Source organism: Chelon labrosus (genome assembly GCF_963514085.1).
Source record: "Chelon labrosus genome assembly, chromosome: 15".
Lineage (NCBI taxonomy): Eukaryota > Metazoa > Chordata > Actinopteri > Mugiliformes > Mugilidae > Chelon > Chelon labrosus.
In genome coordinates, this window is record NC_140348.1 from 9,600,874 (window position 1) to 9,626,597 (window position 25,724).

The following is a 25,724-nucleotide window of genomic DNA, read 5'->3' on the forward strand; positions in this document are numbered from 1 at the left end:
TCTAAAACCTCATGGCATTAGTTTTTATTGATGATGATGATTATGATGTGGTTAGATTTTAAGCTATATGACACAATGATTATAATGGACTTCCTGCATCTTTTGCCATTTTCAGGGAAGACTAGGCAGACTATAAATAACAGATACTGTGAAAGCTTACATTTGTGTATTAATTTTGTCAGATAACTGTGTTGCCCTGGTGATATAAATTTCAATACAAGGATACAGAAAATACATGTAGCCTCCGAGCACTGTGGCGAGTATCTCATTATCACAGCACCAAATATATATATTCAAGTGTTTTAAAAAATATTTAATTTCTCAGTTACACAACAGCAATAACAGGAGCAGCAGTACGTATTGTTTTTAATTAAAATGTTATGTAACTCTTTCCCTGCCGTATCATCTCAATGTTACTTAAGGCATATTAATTATTTAGGCTTTAAGTGGCACTGTTTTGTATGTACTAGTGAGTAGAAATCCATTAATCCTGCCCTAGTGAAGTATAATGTATGTGTATAATGCAATGTAAAAAATATCATAGTTAATTTTTGTTTCTCAAAGTGCAATTTTCTCCTCACTCTCTGTTGTCTTGAAAGTTAACTGTGTTTTTTATTATTGCTGATCTGCAATAAAACGGCCTACATTCTACCCCGGAGAGGCTGCTTTATGTTTTTTGCTGAGCTTGGAAGTATTACTGAATATTTTTCATGTTAAAGGTTTACCAGGGGGTGGCAATAAAAGTCAAAGCATGGCTTTTATTGCGGCCCAGCACACATCCCATAGAGATGCATGCACTGGCACATTTCTCTGCTGCAGCAAACACTGGAGAGGCTCCTCTGGCTTTCAGCCCAGAAGTAGCCTGTTGTGAAGATTAAGGCAGATGGAATCTCATAGCCAGATAATGGCATTACAATAATAAAAACCCATTCACGCCGCATTTCGAAAAAAAAAAAAGGAAACATTACATTGACATTTGCACGCTGGTTAAATATTCGTTTACATTTATCTGCAGTCCAGAACACAAGTGAAGAAACACGTATAGATAGTAAAATATTTTAATTAAATATACAGGAGGTCATATCATACAAAATGTCTTTTATTTTTTGTCTTGCTCGCCAACTGGGTGATTGGTAAACAGATGGCTACTGTATCAAAAACACTTTCAGGATGCACATTAATGGAAATGACATGGAGGAGGAAAAAAAAAAAGTGAAACGACAACAAATAAAGAGATTATCCTAATTCTTAAGCTGTAGTGTTTGAAACTAACGTGATCATGGTGACCTTGAAACAGAGCAAACAATGACACGGCTAGATTGTGTAACCAACTTTTATACTGTTTTTTTCTTATACTATTTACAGGTTATAACAGTTTATATGATAACAGCCACACAGTACTATCTACAGTGCTATTTACACAGAAAATAAGACGAGAGAGAGAGAGAGAGAGAGAGAGAGAGAGAGGTTGCCATGAATTGATCCCGTATGAATGTTCTGTACAGGAGCCAGCACAAATGCCAGTTTTACCTACACACAGCAATGTACAGTACTTAATCAGAAATGAATGTCTTTATCTAAGTATTCAGTTAAACTTTACAGCTTTTTTCTTCTTCTTCTTCTTTTGAAACACCAGACGTGTTCACTGTGTATTTCGACTATCCTGGATTGCAATTATAGTGGTTGTAAAAGCCAGCACAGGTGTCGTCTTTGCACCTCAGGCTAAGGAGCATGGTAGGCATATTTTATGGAGTCTGGTACCTTTTCATCACTGCTAGAAAACACATACAGCACACATGCCCTGCAGGTGACAGACTCAAGTTTTGTGTCAATTAACAGTAAATCTTGCAGGTTTCTGTATTATCAAAGTGTCTGACGTGGTTAAGCTAGGTGAATAGATGCATTTAAGCACAAACACTAACCATAAGCTGTGAAGCAGAACTGTTTAAATTCTAAAAACACTGATTTTTGTGCCTTACCCATTAAGCCTGGTGTTTGATAGCCAAGTGTGCCGTATCGTTTTTGTATGAGTGACAGTAATATTGACATTCCTACCCCGCTACAGAAGATAAACCTTAACAACTGTAGTGCTAACTCTAATCCAAGACTGCGAAAAGGCACAGATATTTGCAAAGCAGTAATAACCTAAGTGACAACATTCCTATCAAATCATACAGTGAGTCTTTTCAGCGTGTTGAATAAAAGAGTCTGTTCAAAAAAAAAAAAAAAAAAGAGCTTTTCAAGTCACGAACAAAAAGATGAAATGCTGATTTTTTTTGTGTGTGTGCGTGTGGTGAGCATTCCACAGCAGACGGCTGCTTCATTATGCTGGTCCTACAGACAAAAACAAGCCGCTACAGTCTACTCATCACAAAGGGTTCTTGGGTCAAATTGCTTTCTGCTTAGAGAGTAAAAATTTAAACGGCTTTTCATTAACGCTTAACAAAAAAAAAAGTGATTTGTCAACAGATCTTGAATATGAGCTGAAATACATAATGAATAAAAACCTGAACTGAGTTAAAAGTAAGTCTACAGTACATCTGTCATACACAGCACCTCTGAATGTTATGTTATGATGAAACTATTCATGTTATGCAGCACCGCAGTGAGTGTTAATGTTCCGAGGAGTCCAGGTGGATTTACTGTGGCAAAAACAGGCAACAGAGTTCAGCGTGGAGACATGTAAACAGACACAACACCACTGGCTGCCTAAAGAGTAATAATGCGCTGCTAAAAAGCTGTTGAACATTGTTTGCAATTGTGAACGCACCTCTAGTTATATAAAGAATTTCATTTACATTGTCATGTTACTTGTAGTGTTTTTAAGCAACAAAGTTTAGCCCTCAGATGCAGTAAACAAATGGCTTTTCTCTGTTGCCCTCCACTTTTCACACATCCAGAGCAACAACCTGACTCATGGTTACTGAGAGCGGCAAACTGATTTGTGAGTACATACACACGAGCATTGTGCAAATAAGGATACGACGACGACAACAAAAAAGATACAGTAAGTGGTGATACAAATAAAGAACAGTGCAAAGTATATAAACAAAGGCATACACAAATAAAAAAAGGAAATGGAATTTTCAGTCTGCCTGACTGATGCATAATCAGTCTATTAACATCCAAAGTTACATAATCAGTGTTTTGTTTCGACTGAGCCGCAATCCCCGAGCAAGAGAGACAGAAAGACAAAGAGAAGCTGAAACAGTTTCTGAGGATGAAGGAGAGAGAAAAACTGTCTTCCCTCCCTCACAGTCTAGTGCTGGGGTGTACCGAGGACAGCTGAGGTGGTGCGAGGGTCGAGAGAGGGTACAAATGGTGCAACAGGTCCCCGTACAGTGCTGCTCCACCTGGGTGCCTGTAAAAGTGGTGCGGGCTGGGGCTGGAGGCCAGCAGCTGCCTGTGGAGCATCATGGAGTGGAAGGCTAATGGGGGCACAAGAGGAGACACTGCTGACTGGCTTTTAAGGTACTGCAGACCTGGATGCTGCTGGAGCCCGTCCTGGGTTCCTGGTGAGACCAGGCTGCCAGGTGGGTATATGCCAGCGTAGAGATGTGCAGCATGGGGTAGAGAGTAGGTAGTTGCAGGGTGGCTCTCGGGGAGATGGTTGTGAACAGCATGGGCCGGCTCAGCTGGTTTCAACTCTTCTGGGTCGCTGCGTCTCATAGTGCTGGCAGGGTGGATTGGCGTCACCACACGCACTTTCCTCTCTGGGACTTCTTCATTCTCTGGTTCCACTAGGCTTCGCTTACTGGGTCGAATGGGGCTGGTAAGGGACGACTCACCCGAAGCTTTGGGGCTGGGAAATTGCTGCGATGACTCTGCTGAGCTCTGTTTGGGGGGAGAGATTGTCATGGGAGGAACTCTGCAGGCTTTAGGATGAGAATCCAAACCCTGATGCATGATGGAATAGGGGAGACTGCAGAAAGCAGGCTTTGAGAAGGAGGAAACCCTCTGAGAGAGAGGTTTAGAAATTGTAAAGTCTCTGGGCTCATCTTCGGTTTCTCTGCTCTCTCTGTGTGTTTGAGTCCTATCACTGTAGTGAGATCTATAGGCCAAGCCCTCTTGCTCCAGGCTGCTCCAGACCTGGCTGCTTTCACGGTCCCTTGTGTAGTGCTCTCTGCGCTCTCCACTGGCAAAGCCAGCCATCTTCTCTTGGCTCAGGCAGTTCTCAGTTTGCCTGTACAGACTGTGGAGGTGAGGGGAGGAGTAGCAGTCACCTGCGTAGTTCCGGGACTGAGCAGCTGGGCCCTGGAGTAGCTTCTCCCCAGTGTTTTCCACACCATCCTGGGCATGGGTTCGGGGGAGATAGGGCTGCCATGGTGCACTGACTTGAGGCTGAAGGTGGCTTGTCCGGCAGCTGTAAGTCTCAGAAAGCTCCCCAGCAGTGCTCCTCTCTAACAGGCCACCGGCAGCTTGTTGATGAGGCTTGCTGCTCTGGGCATGCTGGATGACTGACGGCCTAAAGATGGGCGCTACCTCTGGGATGCTGTCTGATTCACACCCATGCCTCTGTCCTACCACGTCCTCCTCGCTCTTTCTCTTCTCTTTCTCCCTTTCAGCAGCTGATATGACAGGGAGGACAGAGGATGCAGCTGTGGGAGGGGGAGGTTGAAGAGAAAGAGAAGTATAGGAAAAAGGATTGGACTCGCACACTTGGGAGAGTAGCTTCTTTTTGGCCAAAGGAGACATTACCGCCTTGGTGGCCTTGCAGTAGGCAGTCGTTTGTCCGGGGCCCTGGATAGACTCCTTCTTAACAACGCCATAGTCTTCTTTCTCTGGGAAGGAATCTGTGCTCAAGTCTATACACTGTCTGTCTGCCTGCTTACACATCGGTAACACCTTCCCCACTCTACCACCATGAATTTCTAAGGAGTCTTTGACCCTGGAGAAGGGCTCAGGCAGGGCAATATGTCCAGCAGGTTTATTCTGATCCCAACGATGAGGCAGATAAGGATTTTTAGGAATGAAATGACCATCTGTTTGCTGTTCACAGGTGAGTTTTGCTTGGAGGGCCTCAGTGATTTGTCTCCATTCATTCTGGGGAACAGGCCCTGTGTGGATTGATAGGCCAGCGTGTGGCGCTCTGCAGTCTGGCTCTTTGGGGCAGAGTGAAGGTGGCTTCTCCACTGCCAACGACTCCTCTTTCTTCAGGGTAAGATGTAACTCTTCCTCCTCTATTACAATTGGTTCATCTTGCAGAGATATGTCCTGTTTTACAGCTGTGGACAGCTCGTGATTCTCTTCTTTCTCCTTGGAGTCCTGCAAAACACATTTAAAAGACAACATCAATTCAAGAGCGCATGAAGCATCGATGTGAAAGTACATAAAAATGAAACTGAATTTAGAAAGAGAAGGGATCTTGATGAGGCAGCAGTTTTGAGACTGACCTGTGATTGTTCTTGGCCTTTTACCGTCTCATCTCTGTCCTTTTTACTCCCTGGCTTGGGATTGTTGGGGACTTTCAATTTCTTGGCCCCTAGTCCTTTGGCTTTGGCCCCTGAGACCTTGTCCTGGCAACTCTCCTGCTTCTTGGGTTTGGTCAAGGGGAGGGGTTTGTCCTGCTCGCCTTTAATGTGCCTCTCGTAGGGTAGGAGGAGTCTGAGGAAGAATGCAGGTACGATCACGTTAAATAGGGTCAGATTTTCAAAACAAAGTCAACTAAATCCTTTTGTTCTGAATCATCACACACACACAAATCTTTCCTTTAACCAAACCAAAATTTAGATTTACGAAAAATCCCACAGAATTATACATTTAAATAGCTTAACATGGGGTAAGAAAAACATTTTTTAAACAAACCACCTTTCTTTTCCAGCATAAAACACAATAAACCACTGAAGTATTTTGTTTGGTAATACCAAAACCAGAATGAGCAGCAGCTCCGCAGCAAGCACACTGAGTATCAAATTCCTTGCATTAAAACCTCCTTGTTTTAATACCTGGCAAGCATTAACAATCCCATTGTAATTAAACTAGGTTAGGGGAAATCCAGACTCCGACGGGTGCCAGAAAGTATTTGTGTGTGAGAATGTGAATAACCAGTTATCTCCTGCTGAGACAGGTCACATTTGGTTTTACTTTAACCTTGACAGAAAGTATCTGTGTGTGGGTGTGGGAAGTTAATAGAAGAAAATATCTGGAGGAACAGAAATCAGATTGTTGAAAGGAACTTCTCAGCATATAATATCAAACTTAATATAGTAATATGATTAATGACGGGAGCCGTTAAAGTGGTCACAACAATAAAATATTCCAGCTGGTAACAGTATGCTCCAGTTTTTAACACATGTGATTAAATGCAGGGTGGCTGCAAATGCTCCAATGTAATCAAATCCATACAATCCAAGTGACAAGGAACATTCAGTAGAATAAACATTAAACTATTTTTGACTCCTGTTATTTCTCTTCTGAATAAATCCCAAGTCAATTTTCCATATCTGATGTCATAACTAATGGGAACATTAAGATCTGGATAACATAACAATACCCATGTGTAAAATAATGACATGAAGAAACCAGCGAGGGAAACTTTTAGACTTTTATTGCTCAGAAAAGAAAATGGAAATTGGCAGCAGACCAGAAATAAGAAACGCAGTGGAAGAGGAAACCAAGACAACTGAAAAACTACAACACTCCAAACTTCAATAAGCTCCTCTGAAAATCTCTCCAGCTCCTCTGTCAGTTTTTTTTTACGATAACAATCCATGAAAGCCAGACAGAAACATGACTTTCTCAGTCATGAGAAAAAAATAAGGTCTCCTCGTGTAACGACAAGAGACGGTTGCACTATTCCTTTTAAGGGACATGGCGGTAAAACAAACAATGAATCAAGAGCTGTTTTGCCTCCTCTTCAAAAGGAAGAAAAAAGCCTCAGAGAGTTCAAGAGGCTCTGTGGGATTTTTTGTTATTTTTCCTCTGAACAAAAGTGCTGGCAGGGAAAGCGGTGAAACTACATTTCATACAGCTGGTCTGGCACCAGGCCCCAGGCCAAGAAAGGAAATGTACTATTAAATGTGACTTATTGGAGGGACGGAGAGCAAAGAGGTTGTGAAAGAGAAAAAAGGAGGGAAAGAACGCAAAAGGAATAAGAAACAGAGGAAGAGAGGGAGTGAAAGAAGGGATAATGACATGTTAATGAAGAGCAAAAGGAATGAATGAATAATCCTAGAAAACGGATAAAAACACAGAGGCATTTAGTAGAAATAAGGAAGTGCTTTTCAGATTTCTTATAATTAGCCATTAGAAAAATGCAATACATACTGCAATATAATAAAATGATAATTTCTTCAGGCTTGTATATGGGTATTGAACATGTGTACATGTCCAGTTTATAATTAGTGATCAAAGGGCTAGAAAAGTGGCATATACAAAGCTATAAGAGGGCGCTCTGTTGACTATCAGCATGATCTGTGGGAAAGAAATGGCTGCCTTGGCCTGGGTCAACTTTATGGAATGTCAATAAGGGGTAGGAGGGGGGGTTGGGTGTCGCTGGTCCGGATAATGTAAGAGCTGAGCCCGGGAAATTACTGGAGCCTTAAATAGTTTCAAATGGAAAGAAGTTGTGTTGGCAAGCAAAGCAAAAATCTGTCTCAGAAAGTGCCCTTCATTGTCAGAATTATTTGCCTCATTACGCTCAACAAAAATAAAGATGTCTTACTAAAAATTGTATCGCACTAAATGATATGATTAATTCTAGCCATCTGTCTTTTAGAGATTTGTTGCTTATCAAGCCACAAATGGTCAAATCTCATTCTTTTTTCTATTTTGATTCTATAAAAGTAAAGTAAAATCAATCAATCATGTGTGAAAAATTGGTGTAATTCCAAGCAGCGGACATATAACTTACTCATGATGATATAATAAGCACTCTTAATACAATACCACTGTACTGTAAGTAGCAATTTCCTGCAAGGCAGGGGAAGGGTTGAGCTTGGCAGCCACTGCATTAGTTGAGAGGAAGCCAGGTGCAGTCAAGGATATGAGCCACTTGGGGGCGTACGCTGCACTGGCAGATCCCAGGAAAGAATTTCATCAAGGCAGAAGAAGCAACATTTTTATGAGGTCAATAAATACTTAACTTCCTCTCATGTCAATTCATCACCTGGCTTTTGTTTAAGCAGCCAATTTCCATGTTAATAACAACTAAAATAATATACACTTCTGAGATTCAACATTGAATATTCACAGATAGAAGCTCTTTTGTATAATAAAGTAAAGAATATACATATACATACATTCCTTTGTATTCATAATGCTCTGTATCCGAGCGATCTTGGAATCCGGAAGATCAATAACTGTGTAATTCATCAAAGCACAACGGTCAGCTAAGCGGATCTGCCTTAGAAATAATGGATTACCCACAAAGCACTTCCCCCCTAAAGAAAAGACAACTTGGCAAAAACAAGGTGACTTTACCAGCAATGTGCTGCTCTCATCTGAGTTTTGTGTTACAGGAACAGGCAGCATGCTCAAATCCAAGAAATGCCTAAGTCACCAAATAAGTGGAAAAAGCCCGCAGGCTGTTCCATTTCAACAATTTCCCTCCCATCCGTGCTGAAATTAATTTTAGCTGGTGTTGTGTTAAGATCACAAGAGCTGCTTCATGCGTAAAAAAAGAGAGAAACTATTTAAAGTGTTGGTGGACAAGCCCCCGGGGATGTAGAAAGATTTGGAGGGAGAAAAAAAAATGACTTACTTTTACAAGCTTGCTAGGAAAAGAGACTAAACTAAAAAAAAAAAAAAGATAAAAATCACATCTATGTTTAATGATTATTGCAGAAATGAGAAAACAATAACTGCTGTAGAGGAAAGACGAAGACAAGATGTGAGCAGAGGGATAAACATTGTAGTGTGTCCCTCTGCTTTGGATTCAAGCCTCAAAGCCCCTCTTTTGTCTCGAAGCCAAACCACTTGAGGTGACCCTCATTCATGCAGTTAAAACAGGAGGGCAGTGCAGGAATGTATGAAAAACTTAAGTCCTTTGTCAAGTCTGAAAATACCAGATTTAAAATGACCTCTACTGTTCCCCCGGGGTTTGCTCTCATTAGCCGCTGCAGCTTTGCAGTAAATGTTCGCCATAGCAGGTGTGAGCCAAGAGTGCCAACTGTTTAATATAAATGTGTATCATTCCACATTAAGGATCACTCAAGTCTTTAAGTCACTCAACTATTAATACCCCATAATATACAGAATATGCTCCCTTTTTCTGCCCTGGACTGAAATCTTCAGCACGAATGTCATTAATTTAATTTGCTACACTGAACTAGTTATTAATCTCAGCGGACTTGAATAGATTCTCATACAGTCGATTGCCTGTCACACATCAGTGCCATAATTTGTGATTTCTCTTTGCCACCAGGGGAAAGGAACCTCGGACCTTTTGATTAAATTCCACACATAAAGAAATCAGCCTATATCGTGATTTGTTACTGCAAATAAAGAGGGGGGTTTTTATCACTGAATGCTCACTGATGCATTCGTCTTCGAGCTCTCAGAGGTTAAAATAGCTGCCTGCTATTTCAGTGTAAAGAACATGCAGCGCTTTGGCTGCTTTCCCACTGCTGAAGTCCAGATTCAGTGGAAGAGTCATGAGTATACAAAGAATTTGGCCAGGCTTTTGATATGGACAACGTGTTGAGACACTGTTTATAGTGTTAAGGAATGCTGACAGACAATACAATGTTCTTGTATTGCGACTCCCCCCCCCCCCCCCCCCCCTCCCCCTCCCCCTCCGGCCTTTCTCTGCTCCTTTATTTCTTAATATTGACTCATTTTAGCTTGTTTATTAAAATCTGTTGCTGTCTCTTTGTCTCTCTTCACTCCCTCTCTCTGCTTCTCTCGTGGATGTGAATAAAAAGCAGAGGCAACACGAAGGTGATACTCCCTCCACAGCACCTTTTACTGCAATCAACTGATATCTCTGGTTGAGAACAAGAGACCAGAACAAGTGAAATCTATGCATTACAAAAGGCACGCTAAAGTAAAATATGTCACATTTGATTTATCTGCAACGCAGCAAGGACAATGCAGAGATGCCACTGAGCATGTAAGAGAATAAAACTATCCCTTGCCCTTTTTTCTCTTCCCCAAATTTGAACACTATCTATTCAAACTCTCAGTGTAAAGACTCAAGGTTTCCTAATAATGCATTTTTATATCTGGAGAGTAGCTTCAGTGAATGCAGAGGAACATCAATACCAGGAGGACTGAATAAAGGCTGAATCAATAAAACATCTAGTCGACTAAAATTGGAACAGGCGTGCGTCTGTCTTAAAAGAAACACATATCTGCATCATCTGAGCCAGAGAATATTTCACAGGCCTCGGACTCCGTGGACAGTACATCTGGCAAACATCTAACACTTTTAAGATGAAATGATTTAATCCAAAGCCACTCATCTGCGCTCTCCGCTGTTGCCCAAAACCTCAGAGTTTTTAAATAGCAAATTATTCTAAATTGCTTCTCTGTTGCCATGGATACCCCCCTCCAAAACCCCCCTCCCGTCCCAATACCAACCCCGTTGTGCAATTACATTAGAGTGCCAAGGCATGGTGAGGTATTAAAAATCTGTAACAGGCAGAAATGAACAGAGATAGTGGAATGTGATGTTTCTGTAACAAGAGATCACGTAGGAAACCAGGAAGATTAAATATGTAGGAGCTGTTAAAAGGCGCTGACCTGTATAATGAAAGAAACAGCATGAAGTGCAAGGCAGGGAGTGAGAGAGAGAGGGGAGAGCACAGAGAAAATGGCACAGCACAGAAGCAAAAGGCAGTCTATTTCAAGGTTATTGATGCCATCTTTTTCATGACCTCATTTTTAATTCAGAGCGCTGGGCCCTGACAGCTAATCTCGGGAAACGGTTTAAATAAATATCATTAAAGCTTCCCCGTAGCTGCAGCGGCAGACCTTGGCTTGGACATTTCTACATTGATTTTTTCCCCTGCGCACTAATGAACGGCACTCTGCGACTAAACAACAGTAACTTTGAAAATGACAATTAGCTGAGGTTATCTCCTGTTCAATTCCAGCTATGTAACTCCATTTCTACCAGTGATTACTGCCTGCTCCTGGACAGCATAAATATAGTGATTATGCCCCTGGCTCCATCTTTCACAATAACATCTCCTAGGAAACCATTTCATATGATTTTACCATTAGGGCTGTAAAGGGATAATGTGTATAATTTAAAATGAGAGCTGAATGCTTGTGGATATTCACAGTCTTTAACCCAAATAACACCAAGACAGCCAAGAATATCCACTTAATTGAAAGCAATTATGTCCTGAAATTTTTTTTATTTATTTTTTTCCAGCTAGCTGAAGACTTTTTATTTCCTGCTCTAATCCACTTCGGCCCGCAGAGATAAATCGGAAGTGATCGTTCTGAGAGAGGAGGAAAACAAAGGTGTTGTTTCAGTTTGTACACTGTACATTCTTCCCTGTGAATTATATTTCTGTAGCACATTGACTAATGATTAAAGGTGGAAACAAAGACGCCTCTGGGGAACAAACACACACTTCAGCGAGCCCACAAACAGCCTCATTCATCATGCAGAGAGAATGGCCGTGTTTGCTGAGTTAATACAATGAAGCTAATTGCCCTCTGAGCAGCCCAAACACCAAGGCTCAGCTAAAATGATTCCCCTGAATGGAAAGTTGCTCAGCTTCAGCTGATCTCTCTCTCTCTCTCTCTCTCTCTCTCTTTCTCGCTCGCTCTCACACATACCCCATCACCCTCACCCCTCCCTCCCTCTCACACCTTCTCTCTGTCAGCCAGATATTCACTGCAGTGTGTGGATATTATTGCTTTGTATTGATTCAGCATTATTTTCTCTCAGCTGCTTCTCGGTGGCTGGAGAGGGAAAGGCCAGCGCAGCAGCAGTCACACCTCAGCGCTTCCTGCATGAATTCGTCCTATTCCTCCCGCTTTCCTGCGACCCTATTTACTACTTACAGACTAATGAACAATACAGCTTTTCACATCTGGCTTTAAAGTCATTTCCAGACTCTCCACAACAACACAAGGATGAAAGACATATTCTGACTCTTGTAATATAATAACTTTTTTTCCAGCGTGGCCCATGAAGTCAGTTATTGACATTCATGTCGACTATTAGTATAAATAAGGAACTCCACCGTGCAGTAGCTCCTCCTTTAACACATATCCCTGTTTGAGGCAGTGATAAACAACTGGGACTGCAGCATAAATGCTAAATGCACTCACAGCCGAACATTTGTCAGGTTGTCTACAAACACAAAACACTGAACAATATACTCTCACACCTATGGTTTCACAAATTTCCTGGAAAAGAGGCTCGGGCCGTCACTGGCTGCGCTCGCGAATTCGCTTACAGCGTGCAATCTTGACACAATATGAAGCTTATGAAGCCGCCTGGCTCCCTCATACGGTACTCCTGGCATACGGCTGCATTACTGACAGGTGTGTTTGTGTGCCCGAGCTGTGCTGATGCATGAGACTGCAGCAGCCGGAGGGAAGTGGAAGAAGGGTCGCCGGCCTGGAGGAATGACCTGCTTCATGAGCGGCTGGTTATCTCTTGCTGGGAAGATCGTATTTGGCATTTGTTTAACCTTGGGAAAGTGGGCGTGTGTGTCTTTGTGTGTGTGTGTGTGTGTTTGTGTGCGCGAATGTGCGCAAGCAGCCCTGCATAATATCCTCACAGCTCCCTCAGGATCACATCCATATGCTTGCTTTGGTTTGCTAATACCATCTGAGTGATTATAATGTGGAGGTTCAAAATGCTGCAGTATCTGACTGAATGATTAGATGAATACATTAAAGTGGTGTTTTCATTTCATCTTGCAGATTTGTGTGCTTGTAGTGCTCATACAGCGGAAAGCACAGTTAATGTATATACATGTAGTCATGTAGGTCAGTTAATAATTCAGAACGTTGCTGTTATTTGGAGCTTTTTAATCCTCTTTGGTTTGCTTGTAGCGCAGAATGGGTGGAGATTACAACATAATTGCTTCCATAGTGCCACAAGACTAATCAATTAATCCTTGGAAAATAACTGAATCTCATCTTGAATCAATTTAGATCCATGACGAATCTATTTTTTAATGTATTCATTTATATATTTAATAAACAATGCCATAACAGTGAGAGACAGTGAGGAATGATTTGCAGACTATCCCCGTGTTGCAAGCACTGCTCTTCATGTATGTGTAAGCGCACCTCTTGAATAAGATCAATATTTGTCTTGTAGTGTCCTGATGTTATGAATAAAGCATTGTGAAATCATATTGGATGCAGCTGCGAAGGGCTTTACTCACTTCAGGCGACGCAAACTGTTCCATGTGTGCGTGCATAACAATAATGTGTCATATAGAACCGCCAAACATGATAACTCACCTCTCGTAGTGTCTCCGTGTACACGTGGCGGCGCTTGTGCTGCTGGGGTTGCCGCCCAATTCATCATAAACGTGCTTCCACTGTCTGCGGACTGTGATCTGGAGAGATGAGAAGGCAGAGGGATAAGACAAAAAGAAGGACATAAAGAAAGAAGGCTAGAGGCGCTAAAGCAAATGAAGAAAAAAGGACAACTGAAGAAAGGTGAGAAAAAAACACAAGCGGTTGACATCATTTCAAGGTCTCGGGGAGTTACTGAGTCATGATGTTCCAGTTATTGAATGCTCAACACTCAGTTCTCTAACATAATAAGCTCTCTTAACATCATGCAGTCAGTTGTTCCTGCTACAACCCCTTATCCCATAACAGATGGGAATAACGGACGGGCTACAACACAAAACACAAAACCCCCCGGCTGCCACAAAGCTAACAAAGCCTCAACATGAAACGTGAGATAATCAGCCGCAGATATAAGGGTTTTAAAGGGATATGAGCACCAAATTATATGAGCTGTATCCTGTTTACGGTCTGGTCTGGCTGTCTGTTTGGACGGCATTATAAAGCCGGATAATGAAGAAACAAGCATGAGCAATGCACTTGATGACTTAACATCAGACATTGACTTCACTTTGGAAAGACTTCGCAAATGAATAGCGAGTGAATAAACGGCAGGTGAGGCTGCCAAGTTAAATGGCTCATACACCCTTAATTCTGACTCACATTGTGCACGGTACTGTACATGTGCACACTCGTGGCTATGTATGTGCATTTGTCTCCAACATGGGAAAAAATGAGCGATTTATCCAATTTCCTTCTGACCAGCGCAGAACAGAGGAACATGTGTTTTCCACTCCAAAGGGGGTTTTTAAACAACGGCATCATTTCTGCTAAAAGTAGCTCTGAGCACGACTTTCTTCTTGGGAAAATAGTGGCTGACCTCAAGGGGCAAAGGGAGGGCAAAAGAGAGAGAAAGAGAGACGGGAGGAGAGAGGGGAGACAGGTGGGAAGACATTGTTGGAGGGAGAGATAAAACAGGACAGGCCAGACATGACAAGGAGGGAAAGAAGGCGATGAAATAAGGGAGGGACCTTGAGGAAAGAATATGCTGCCACATGTGTGAATACTTACCAGCTCATATCCTCCAAGTTTCTGAGCAGCTTGAAACATAGTCCAAAGGTTGACTGTGGGAGACAGAGGACAAACAAGGCAGTTAGGAACTCTGGGAAAGGACCTGAACCGAAACACATGACGTCATATTCAGTCATTACACCAGAGAGACTTGAATATTTAGATCCGCCTTAGCCAAGAAAAAGCAGTCACACCGCAATGTGAAAATTCATCATCGCATATAAAGTCACTTAAGTAATACATATACTTTCATTTCAAAAGTAAAAGGAGTTAGTATGCAGAATAGCACCTTTCATAGAACTTCATTATTATATATAACATTACTGGATTATTGGTAATAAGGGGATATGAGTATTTAAAAGATGTAGCTGTAACTCATGATGGAGTTAGTTTTACTAAACACTGTATCACATAATATTTATGATGTTTTGTTTGTGTAATCTAAATGTATGATAATTTTATTATCACTATACACTGTATGCATTAGTACAAAGAAATGCAGTTTAGCATCAAACCAAACAGCGCATATATAAATGATTTAATGTACACGAAAAAACAAACCAGAGAAACAGACAGAAGACAGCAATTACATATCCTCAGACTGGTAAAATGTAAACTGAATTTTATCATTTTCATCCAAAACAATGCTGCACTTCAACAGAAAGTATGCAAATAAATGCGTATGGGTATTTGTAAAATACAGCGTATGCCTCATCCCGACAAAGACATTTGCTAACCTTCAGCTGCTGCCTGCAGGTATGAATGAAAACCATTATAAGCATCAAACGCTTGGCAATATGCTCAAACTTCTGTTTGAACTAATGCAAATTCATTTGCATTGATTTCCCCATGCAAATACCCCATGACAGGCCACATAAAAATACAAGTCTTGTGTAACATTTTCCTAAAAATAGCCATGTAAGCTTTCAGAAAGGCTTCAAATGGCTGTCTGTCTTTGAAAGAAAATATTTCCCACAAACAAAGAAGCACGAGTTCATTGGGGGACTTTTGTGCCAATGACATTTGTATTTGCTTTCTGTAACATCATTGTTTAACATTTTTTATATGAAGGCCTATAAATAAGAAAAGGAGGCCTCGCCTGGGGAGAAATCCATCAAAATTCAATCTGTGCGTACACAAAGCCTTGCATTTGTCAAAATGACATTTTCCTATCTCCGCATTTGACAGCATTGATTTTTTCCTTCCCTCCTCTCTGCGACCGTTGTCAATGCACGGGTGGAATAACAAAGGGAGCTGGGTAGGTTTTTCTGTTTGAACTAAGCACGCTGGCGTATTGTGCTTTCTGACTATAGAAACAGAAAGATGGTCTATTTAACTAGCCTGTTATGCATCGACTGTAATTACCACAATAGCACACGGGACTGGGAGGGAACAGAACACATAAAGGAAATGAGAGAACATGTCTTTTCTTAGATGTCTTGTCATTAGCAATTTCTTTTCTTAATTCCCCTCTATTTGGCAGGGGCAATTATCACTGAGATAAGGATGACAAAACAGGAACACAATGCAGCCTCAATGACACACCGATGGCATGGCAATTAGACAACAAGGCTGAAAGAAGGAGACAAATTGGAACTGATGTTCACAATCACATGCTGATGCCCGAGCGCTGAAGCACACATTTGCGTGCACACACACACACTCACCAGTTAATCTCGCACATCAAGGACATTCAGAATATACAATGTACCCACTATTACTCCATTTTATTTCTCCTCAAACCACAGTTACAAGTTCTAATGTCTTTCAATGCCAATACTGTGCACATACAACTTAAATGGCAGCAGCTGTAGAGATAGTCAATAATACGTAATAAAAATAGAAGGACAGCGATGAATAAACTGCACCCACAGCTATTATCATTTTCTGTGGTTCTAGTGCCAGTGTGCATTCAGCCTTTTAAATAGTCGAGGACAGCTAAATGGAGCCATCTCCTATAACAGATGTTTAAAAAAGGAGGAATTGAAACAATAAGTCGGTAGATGAAAAAAAAACATCTGTTTATGAGTTACTGTTTCAGTCATTTTTATAGTAGTAAAAGTGAAAATTGAGTTATTTATTTTTTTAAGGTACATCCAGGCTGTATGCAGATAGATTTTTAGAAGGTCTGGACACATTTGGAATTTCCATAGAACAGCTTCAGAAGGAAAGCACTGACCACTCAACTAAGAATTCATAATGCCTTCTGCATGACTCCAAATGTGACACACAACAATGACGTCAAATCCACAGAGATAAAACTAAGGAGAATGCTACAAATAGCAGTGCTATGGGGGAATTCTCTCCTTGCTCTTTTGTGGGAAGCTGCTCTGCAGGAAAAGCTGTAAGGAACCAAGACCAGTACATTTAAAGCCACGTCACAAGCAAAGGATGTGACCACAGCAGCCCTTAGAAGATTAATATGGACCCATCTGATCACTGGAAAACAGAAGTCTATAGTAAATATCTTTATATATCTCTATACATAGCTTTTTTTGTGCATGTAAAATGTCAGCGCCAAAGGGAGTCTCCCTCAACACATTGACCCTGACCTGCCCAAAATGGATTGTTTGCAGTCCAACCTTTTATTCTGTTACTTATCTGTGTATGTCACAGGGTAACACATTAGGATTAAACCTAGAGGTTAGATTTGCATGACACACACTTGACCAAAAGCAACAAGCCCAGAGAAAAGATCTGAGCTGAGCTTTTAGGAAAAGAGACAGGAGCCATAACGGGGCTTTTCAGACTGAAACTGAAACAAGAAGCTGTTATCATCATCCGGGGTCTGTACTGACTAACTTCTGACCTGGACGATGTCATCTCTGAGCGCCGCGCGCACCCGCGACGGTCGGCTTGTTTACCTGTAATTTGCTACTGCTAGTTTTTTGCAACATGGCTGAATATTTTTCCGATTCTGAGGTTGTGGACGACAACTTTGTTTATGATGGACGTCCTGAGGGGCTCACTGAAAGGAGGATGCGGAGGCAGAGAGAGGAACAGCTGGCCAAAGAACAACAAACCGCTGCACGTCTGCGAATAGATAACAGGTAACTCTGGACTCAACAGGGAATAGCACTAGAGTATCATAATAAAATATTGGTGAAATGAACAAGTTTTGCGGCAGATAATGCGTTATATAGAGGCTGCGTTTCGGTGCCCCAGTCACTCCCACTATATGCATATACGCGGTGCTCCGCTGGATCTAAATATCTTCTGAACGACTCCAAATGACACTAAAGTTATATGGGTGAGTAAACGATCGTATTTTATGCCAGAAATAAGGTCCAGGTTGTAAAAAACGGTAATTCCCCTTTAAAGCATATAACCTACTTTAGTGGATCCCCAAAATGAAATTATGAAACTGCAAATGAGCAGAACATGGCTTCTTTAATGTCTTTAAAGTAAATAATCATTAGTTGCAGCTTCAAATGCTGGCAATAATAGTTTGTTTTAATTCTAAAGCAAAAATATAAATTCTCCAGCCTCTCAAACGTAAAGATTTTTATGTTTGTCATGCTAGTAAGTTGAATATCAAGACAGCTATTCTACTATACAAAACCTGGAGTGAAATATAAATACACTGTGGGCATGTGGGCACTGTGTTAAACCAGCCATATTAATATTACTGGGTTTCAAATATGTCATGAGCTGTTCGAGTCAAAGGCAGATTGACTAAATTTTGGAGGTTAATTTCTCTCTGCTGGGCTGTAAAGAGAGACCGCACAGCTCTGAGATGAGGTGGAATACACCGAAACGGTCCATGTCCAGACTCAGACTTTTCTTGTAGCGGAACCAAATGGATATTTTAGCGGATCAGCCAACGAAGCCTGGGTAAATCTGCTAAATCATTCAACCATCTGTTGCTTTGTTAAACTCCAGAGAACTTCATAAAAAGATTATTCCTCCAATGCAACTTAAACAACACAATTTTGATTTCCATTACAGGAAAGCGAGCTCTTTGATCTTTTAATACATTTGTAGAAAGTTTAAAGGGAAGAATATGAGAACAGCGCCTGATTACATCTAAGGGTTTGTTGTATTAATTATGATGTGTTTTCCTTTTTTTTCCTCCCTCCTCTTTACATGTGCTGATGTGTGCTCGCTGCCAAGGACGAAGTTTAAACAGCATGATTTCACCATTTAATGAGGGCCTTGCTTATGATGTGCCTGGTTTTGAGATTCAAAGCGCGTACTGTATGTAAAACAGTTTGGCGTGCGGACCTCGACTTTATTCTGAGCTCAAACCGAGAAATGCCAACTAAAAGTAAAGCGTGTTGGGTATGTAATTCTCCCTCCTGTCTGTCTCTCTCTCTCTCTCTCTCTCTCTCTCTCTCTCTCTATCTATCTCCCGCAACCACAATGACCTATTTAAGCAACAACATGTCGGCAGTCAAGATGACAGGACTGTCAAAATACCGCAGTGAGGTTGGCAGAGTCGAGGCGACCACAGCTTACCTTCATGTAATAGTTTAGGGTAATGAGTTTTACTATGCTATAAACTGTCACCGTTACATTCAATAGACATCTCTCTCTCCCTCTCCTGCTTCTCGTTAATTTGCTGGAGTCGTCGTATACGTTCTCGTCTGAGTGGCTAAATCCTTCTTGGTACCTTTGACATGAATGCAAATGTGATTGCCTCGCCTGAGAAAGAAGTAAATTTGAAAACCACAGTTTGAGATGAGAGCACGTGTTCTCCTGTGCCTTTAGATCAAACACATAAAGCAAACATACCTTTTCAGCTTCAAGAGACCAGAATGTGCCATTTATGAGGCTTACGTGCGTGTCTTCTCACTGTCTCGTGCGCACTGAGTGCAAGCTAAGCATCCGACCTATATTAGAAATCTTTCATCTGGGGCAGACGTGTTTCCCATACATGTGATGTTCTTTTAGCACTGTTAGAGGACGTTCTTGGCCTTCACAGGAAACTCCTTTGACAAGTGTGAGAAGATATTCTTTCCTCATATAAAAGCCATCCAAAATGTGCTCTGACAGGAAGCCTCCTGAGTCTTTTACTAACTGCTAGATGTGATTCTTCTCAACACAGACAATTATTTCTTCAGTTTACTATCACCAATGACGGATGGTGTTTTTTCACATTTTAACAGCAGTAATTGGCAGCCACTTCATAACATAAAGCAGTCATGCTTTTGACAGTTAGGACAAAGTCTGCCCTTCACTGGATGGAAAAACAGCTTCCTGTTTCTCATTTGATCACAGTATAGATAAGTGTGGCCACAGATGCTGATTAAAAAAATAAACGTGGGCTTTCCCCTTTCAGTCTTACCAGTGTGTATGACTTACAAAGAGCAGTTTCACTCTGATGGCTAAACCGTAATTTGAAAGATATGCTTTCTGACAGAGCAAAATATCTTAGGGTTCAAACCAAGTTTTTTTTCCCCCGTTTTCGCAGGGAAATTCAGAATAAGTTTTGGTACTTTTATGCTCGTTTCCACAGGTGTCTTTTACTCAACTTGCTAACCTTCCCCGACGGCAATGTTACAACCTAAATATTCAAAATAAAATGTCTCCAAACAAAGTTTACAACCGAGTCTAAAGTACTTCCTTGTTTAAACACCGGCGGAGAGGGAGTAAGAGAGTTAGTTGTCCTACTCACTCTGTTTGAAGCCGAGGAAGGGGATCCTCTCTATGGGCGTGTCTCTGTCTTTCATGTACTTGTAGAGCGATACTAAGAAAGACTGCTCCTCCGCTCGGCTCTCCTCTGATGTTTCCTCCTCTTTCGTCTCTTCCTTCTCGCTCCTCTCCTCCCTTTCCCTCTCCCTTCCTCTCTCCTTCTCTTCAGCTGAGGATTTCTTACTGAGGGCAATGGCCCTTTGTTTGGATGGCGTGGTTATTTTTCCGTTGTGTACCGTTTTACAGTTGGGTTTGACCTGTGAAGAGAGAGCATTCGCGGTCAGCTTAACAGAGTTTCATTCAGATGATGCGAGACAGTTGGTATGAGATGTGTTCGGGCTTAAGCGCAAACAAATATTCTTACTGGCCACAGAGGAAGCTTCTCATTGATTATCATTGAAGAAGCTCTTATTGTCATCACAGATTAGGAGAAGATAAGTTTGACTTTTGCTTTGAGAGTGAATTGCTGATATTGATTTAACTGTCCAAGGTCATAGGAGTAACGGCTGTGGAGGGGCTTTTAGGGTAGAGCGTTGCTTCACCTTAAATATTACAACCAGTGTGAGACAAGGGTTCAAACAAAAGGAGTCATGCAAAATACAGAGATGCACAATCAAGAAATCTTTGCTTTTTTACAATAAGCACTGTACCAGCGCGGCGATGTAGTGATACTTGTTTCTAATATGAAATATGGTATTTCCAGCTTGATTTCAAAAGCAACTGAGGGATTCTTTTGTATTTACAGTGCTGATTCTTGTTGAAAAGAAAAAAAAAACCCATCTTGTTTCACTGTGGGATCATGTTGTACTAGTTTAAAAGACTATTATGTCTTCGGAGGGAGAGAAAAGACACACAGACAAAGAGAGTGCTGCTCAATAACAGATGCTATTATGAATAATCTATCGAGTCCCACAAAAACACATCATATCTTCTCCGAGGTTTTTAGTCGATCAGAGGAAAAAAAGCGACCAGCAAATATTGTTATCGATGATTTTAAAAGTAAAAACGCTTAACAGTTACAGCTTGTAATGGACTACTGCAACTACATCTACAGCATGTTGTATTATGTCGTGCCTTTGTGCAACATCACATTCGCACTGAATGTAAAACCGGACTAATGCGCCACACCGCTGTGCTGTGTCTGTCACGGTGAATTGTTTGGGAAGCTAAAATGCTGTGGCCTTGTTCCGAAGATACAAGGACGACCTGGATAGCAGCTGACTGGAAACACAAGCTGTTCCATTAATGCAAAGCTAATGCATGAAAGGGAGCTTTAAGGTAACCTTTACTGTATACAGGAGACATAATTCACATATTTTTTCTTTGACAAACATTCATATTTGTGTTACCTTTTGTACTGTCCTAGAAACATAAGCATAATGCTGTTATATACTGGTCAAGCGAAAACAACAATTATTGTTATCACGGCAGAATCTATTAGGCAGCAAATGAAAATACTCAAAGCTGATGCTAGAAGCAGGAAAAAGGACAAGTGGAAGGATTTGAGCAACTCTGAAAAGGGATGGATGCATGTTTTCTTTTACTTTTACTAACAGGATGCAAGGAACACCCCTTGCCTTTACTATCAGGGTGAACATGGTCTGCAACAGTGTTCAGGTTCACACACGCCAGGACTCAGATTTCCCAGAAAAACATTACATCTTAATGAGATCATCGATGTTATTCGATTCACAGGTTGGTGATTTTAACGTCGTGGGTGACTGATGTATCTTTAGCCTATTTGTTGTTTTACTCATTGTGTTTTCGTTTTTCTGTCACTCCTGTGAGACATAAAGTCTTTCCTTATAATATGCTATCTTACCTTGGCTGTAGTTTTGCTCTCTGGACTGCAGGGGTCCTGTGCTGTTGAACCCTGGGTTGACCCTGATGACCCGTGAGCCTGACTCTGGGAGTCCCTCCTCTGAGAGATGGACAACTTTTTCTTTCGAGGTCGCCCCTTCAAGTTTGGGGCTGAGGGAGAAGGAAAAAGAAAAACAGCATTTAAACCTCTTTGTATGTAACATCTACCGTTTTTATCTTAATGTACTTTATTTTAAAAGAGACATGAAAAAAACATTTTGAGTCAGAAATGCTTATCCTGTCAGGCAACATTGACTTTCAGCTGAAGAGGACGGAGGCTATGAAGGGAACATTTACAATCAGGGAAAGGAATTTCACAAGCCTGCTAGCCTGTAGCTAATTATTTTTAAACTGGATTAGTGCAACATTGTGCTGAATGGGGTAGCTGGCTGCCAAATTGCTCCAGTGTGCTGGTAAACATGATTCTCAAGTTCCCTCTCAACATAAAAGAGAAACTAAATTCAGACAGATGTATTTTTAAGATTACAGATGAGGGCGTCGTAACAGTCAGCAGTTAGTATAGTAATAGAAATGACTGATGCGGGTTAACCGACAAACCCACAAAAGGGAAGACATTTTCTGCTAAGGGACATATTTGATACAAACGCTACAAAAACTTCTCACCAGAAAATCTATAACACAACAATTCTTTGTCTTGTTTTCTACTTGTCATCTCATCATAAAGAATTACATTGAGCTATAACAACCCAGATGTACTGATCACCGTGGCTCTATTTTCGGTTCCCCTCCGGTTAGTGTGCTCATGTCTTAAAGCTCAACGCTGTTAATTAAAAACACATGAACTTGCCTGATAGGAGCTCTTTGTTTGAAAGGGTGGCAGATATAATTGCTCAGTTCACATTACACACACAATAAAGTATTTAAGCCCTCCAAGTCCTTTGTACACCCACGGTTATGTCAACCCGCGATTGTAATGTAACTTCTTGGCAGAGTGCCCTGCTTCCACGCAGCAACACAAACAGAGATAAGCTCAAAGGAGAGCAAAAAAATAGAGAGAAACTTCAAATAATCTAACTTCAGTCACGTATTTCTCAGTGTCAACGCTCTTTCTTTCCTTCTGCAATGACAATTAAATCACATCCAAGGTTGTTTTCTGCCAAAAGGACTGTGATTATTTTTGTCGGTTCAAATTCCCATCAAGAAAATGTTACAATAACACCAGAGCCGAATAAAACCAAGAGGCAGTCATTAAAAGGGTAAAACGATCACGACTCAGCAACCTATCACTTCATGTTGTTATTTTCACAACCGCTACGCTGTGGAGAAACAGCGCAGGGAAAATTCCAAGGACATTTGTTGTGCATTTGTCATCTCTTCAGCACTAAAAAAAAAAAAAAATAGTTTTCAACACTGTCGTCCTAACTTGGAGAAAGAACACTGGGTGTGTTCCTCCCTCCACTGTTTTCTCATTTTTCTGCTCACTCTGCCTCTTTTATTCTCCCAATTACTTGGTAACGCTGAGAAGTCACGTAAATCCTATTTATTCATTTACTTTTGTTTGTTTCTGAAGGGACAAATACATAAGCACTAAATATTTACTGACTTGAATGATGTCGCAACACATGACAGTATTTATAGCCTGAGCCAAAATTGCAATGCTTGGGCTTCTGTGAAAAATGCATCTGTAATTAAACACAAACCATAAATAGAGAGTAAAAATGAGAGCTCTGAAGAACATACAGATGACTACATGCCAGACATATATATATATATATATATATGTATGTAGAAAACATATGCGGTCATTCCAAACACAAACATTAAATGGCAGATGATTTAATTTTCAAAATGTGACACTGGTTTAAACAAACAGGTCTGAGCTGAGTGAGGTCACACTCTCCATGCGGTTCTGTTTTTAGTCCAATCACGAACCCCCCTGACACCGTACACCGGGTTACATAACCTGCCTGTCTGTTTACATTTTTCATCAGGTCAAATACTGCTGCGTAAGAAAATGCCGCAATTACAGCAAAACCCTGCAGCATAACACACAGCGACAGGACAGTGAGTGAGTTTAAAGTCATTGAATTATTGACAGAGGACAGCCAGAACACATTGTAACGACACAGGTAATCCTGTGAACCCGGGTTAAATGGCGCATCTGTGTATTTTGTATACATGCACAAACAGGCACACCAAGGTCAAGTCGAGGCAATCTTCTCTGCTGCAAAAGAAGACAAAGTGCTGATCTGCTCTCTCCATGGCAGCGTTGCATAAGGGAGGAGTCATCAGCTTTAGAATAACACATAGAGAAAATCAAACATGCACAGACTCTGTGCAGATTGATTTTCACGAAGTGAAACACAGGCATTTCTAGTCTGCAGAAAAAACTAAGCTAACATCACAAGACAATGATTTTACAGCACCCTGGGTGATGTGGTATTTTTATCACTCTGTGGGCATTAAGTGTTTCTGTCAATGTACTAGAAAGGGAAGAAACCATTTAAGTACACACGATACGTACTTCCCTCTACAAGCCCAAAATGGGCCCTATATTCATCCACCAAAAATAGATGCAGACCAAGCTACCAAGTTCCTTTGTTCGCCTCTCACCGAGTTAGTTATTTCCCGGTCTGCGGCTGCTTATTTGGGACACCGTCTACATATACATGGCCACCAGAACCAACACTTGATCAGATTATTGCTCTCTGTGGTTTGCCCCACATGGTGTAAACATTAGGTGACGCATTTCCAGTTTCAAAAGACATACAGCACGGAAAATGTAGGTTGGTCTTCTTCTAGTGCATGTATATACAGTGTTATCAGCTAAGTTCTGAATCCTTCTTCTTCTAACTTCTTCTTCTTCAGTACTATTTGCAGGCAGAACCACTTTCCGCTTGTTAAAAAGGTCTGTTCTTATTGATGTTTAAGAGCATGTAAATCTCTTTTTTTTTTTAAGCATCCAGGTAAACAGTTAAGTTGGAATCTGACTTGCCAGAGGTCAGAGGCATAATGCTCTCACATGCAGATATACACCAACACCGATAAAATACACACAGCGCTACGGTGCAGAAACACAGAGAACAGCATGCTGGATTGCAGCTCGCTGGAGAGAGGTGAGGCCAAAGGCGCACCCACACACACACACACACACACACACACACAGTTACAGGTGAGGGGTATTCCCAAGGGTGTGAATCCATCATCATGTCCTGTCTCAAAACACGACCCCGTGAGCCATGGAAGTCACGACGGCACACAGCATGACAACTTGATCTCAGGATGCATCCAAACGCTCTGGGCTCTCGGCGGCTCTAAAACACCAACTCTGTCTAATAATTTCTCCCTCCTCAGATTCGATTAAATACAGCCCCAACACCTCTGTTTCATTGCCATTCAGCTGATGTCAATGATAATGAAAAACTCATTAGAGAGAGCTCAGGAAGGGTTCTGACGGTTCTTTGCATCAACAGAGGAGAGCCACAGGGAACCACAACAAAATGGACTGATTGATTGAGAGGCTGCTGGGAACAGAGAGACGTATCAAGCCGACTGGAGAATTCAACTGATGGATGTCTCAGTTGATAACGCTCACAGAACTGACTGGCAAAAAAAAAAAAAAAAAAAAAAAAAAGCTCAATATGTACACGTTCACTAAATGAACAGTGGAGTGTTTTCCAAAATCCCCCTGAAAGTAGATGCACAAACCACTGATGGTGTTTTTGTATTTGTTTGGCAAAATTGAATGAAAGCCTTAGGGATCT

General features: G+C 41.3%; 1 protein-coding gene across 1 annotated transcript in view; it reads right to left on the bottom strand.

Annotated features, from left to right (window-relative positions):
* Positions 1–1,044: 1,044 nt before the first annotated feature.
* The window catches only part of arid5b (AT-rich interaction domain 5B), a gene marked incomplete at its 5' end in the record, with an annotated part of 73,061 nt that continues 48,381 nt past the window's right edge, over positions 1,045–25,724 (bottom strand). Inside the window, 6 exons of the mRNA XM_084562312.1 lie at positions 1,045–5,265; positions 5,394–5,604; positions 13,381–13,478; positions 14,506–14,558; positions 20,123–20,396; positions 21,962–22,110. Coding sequence (XP_084418438.1) covers positions 3,253–5,265; positions 5,394–5,604; positions 13,381–13,478; positions 14,506–14,558; positions 20,123–20,396; positions 21,962–22,110 — 2,798 coding nt within the window. The 3' untranslated portion in view covers positions 1,045–3,252. The remainder of the gene's footprint in view (positions 5,266–5,393; positions 5,605–13,380; positions 13,479–14,505; positions 14,559–20,122; positions 20,397–21,961; positions 22,111–25,724) is intronic.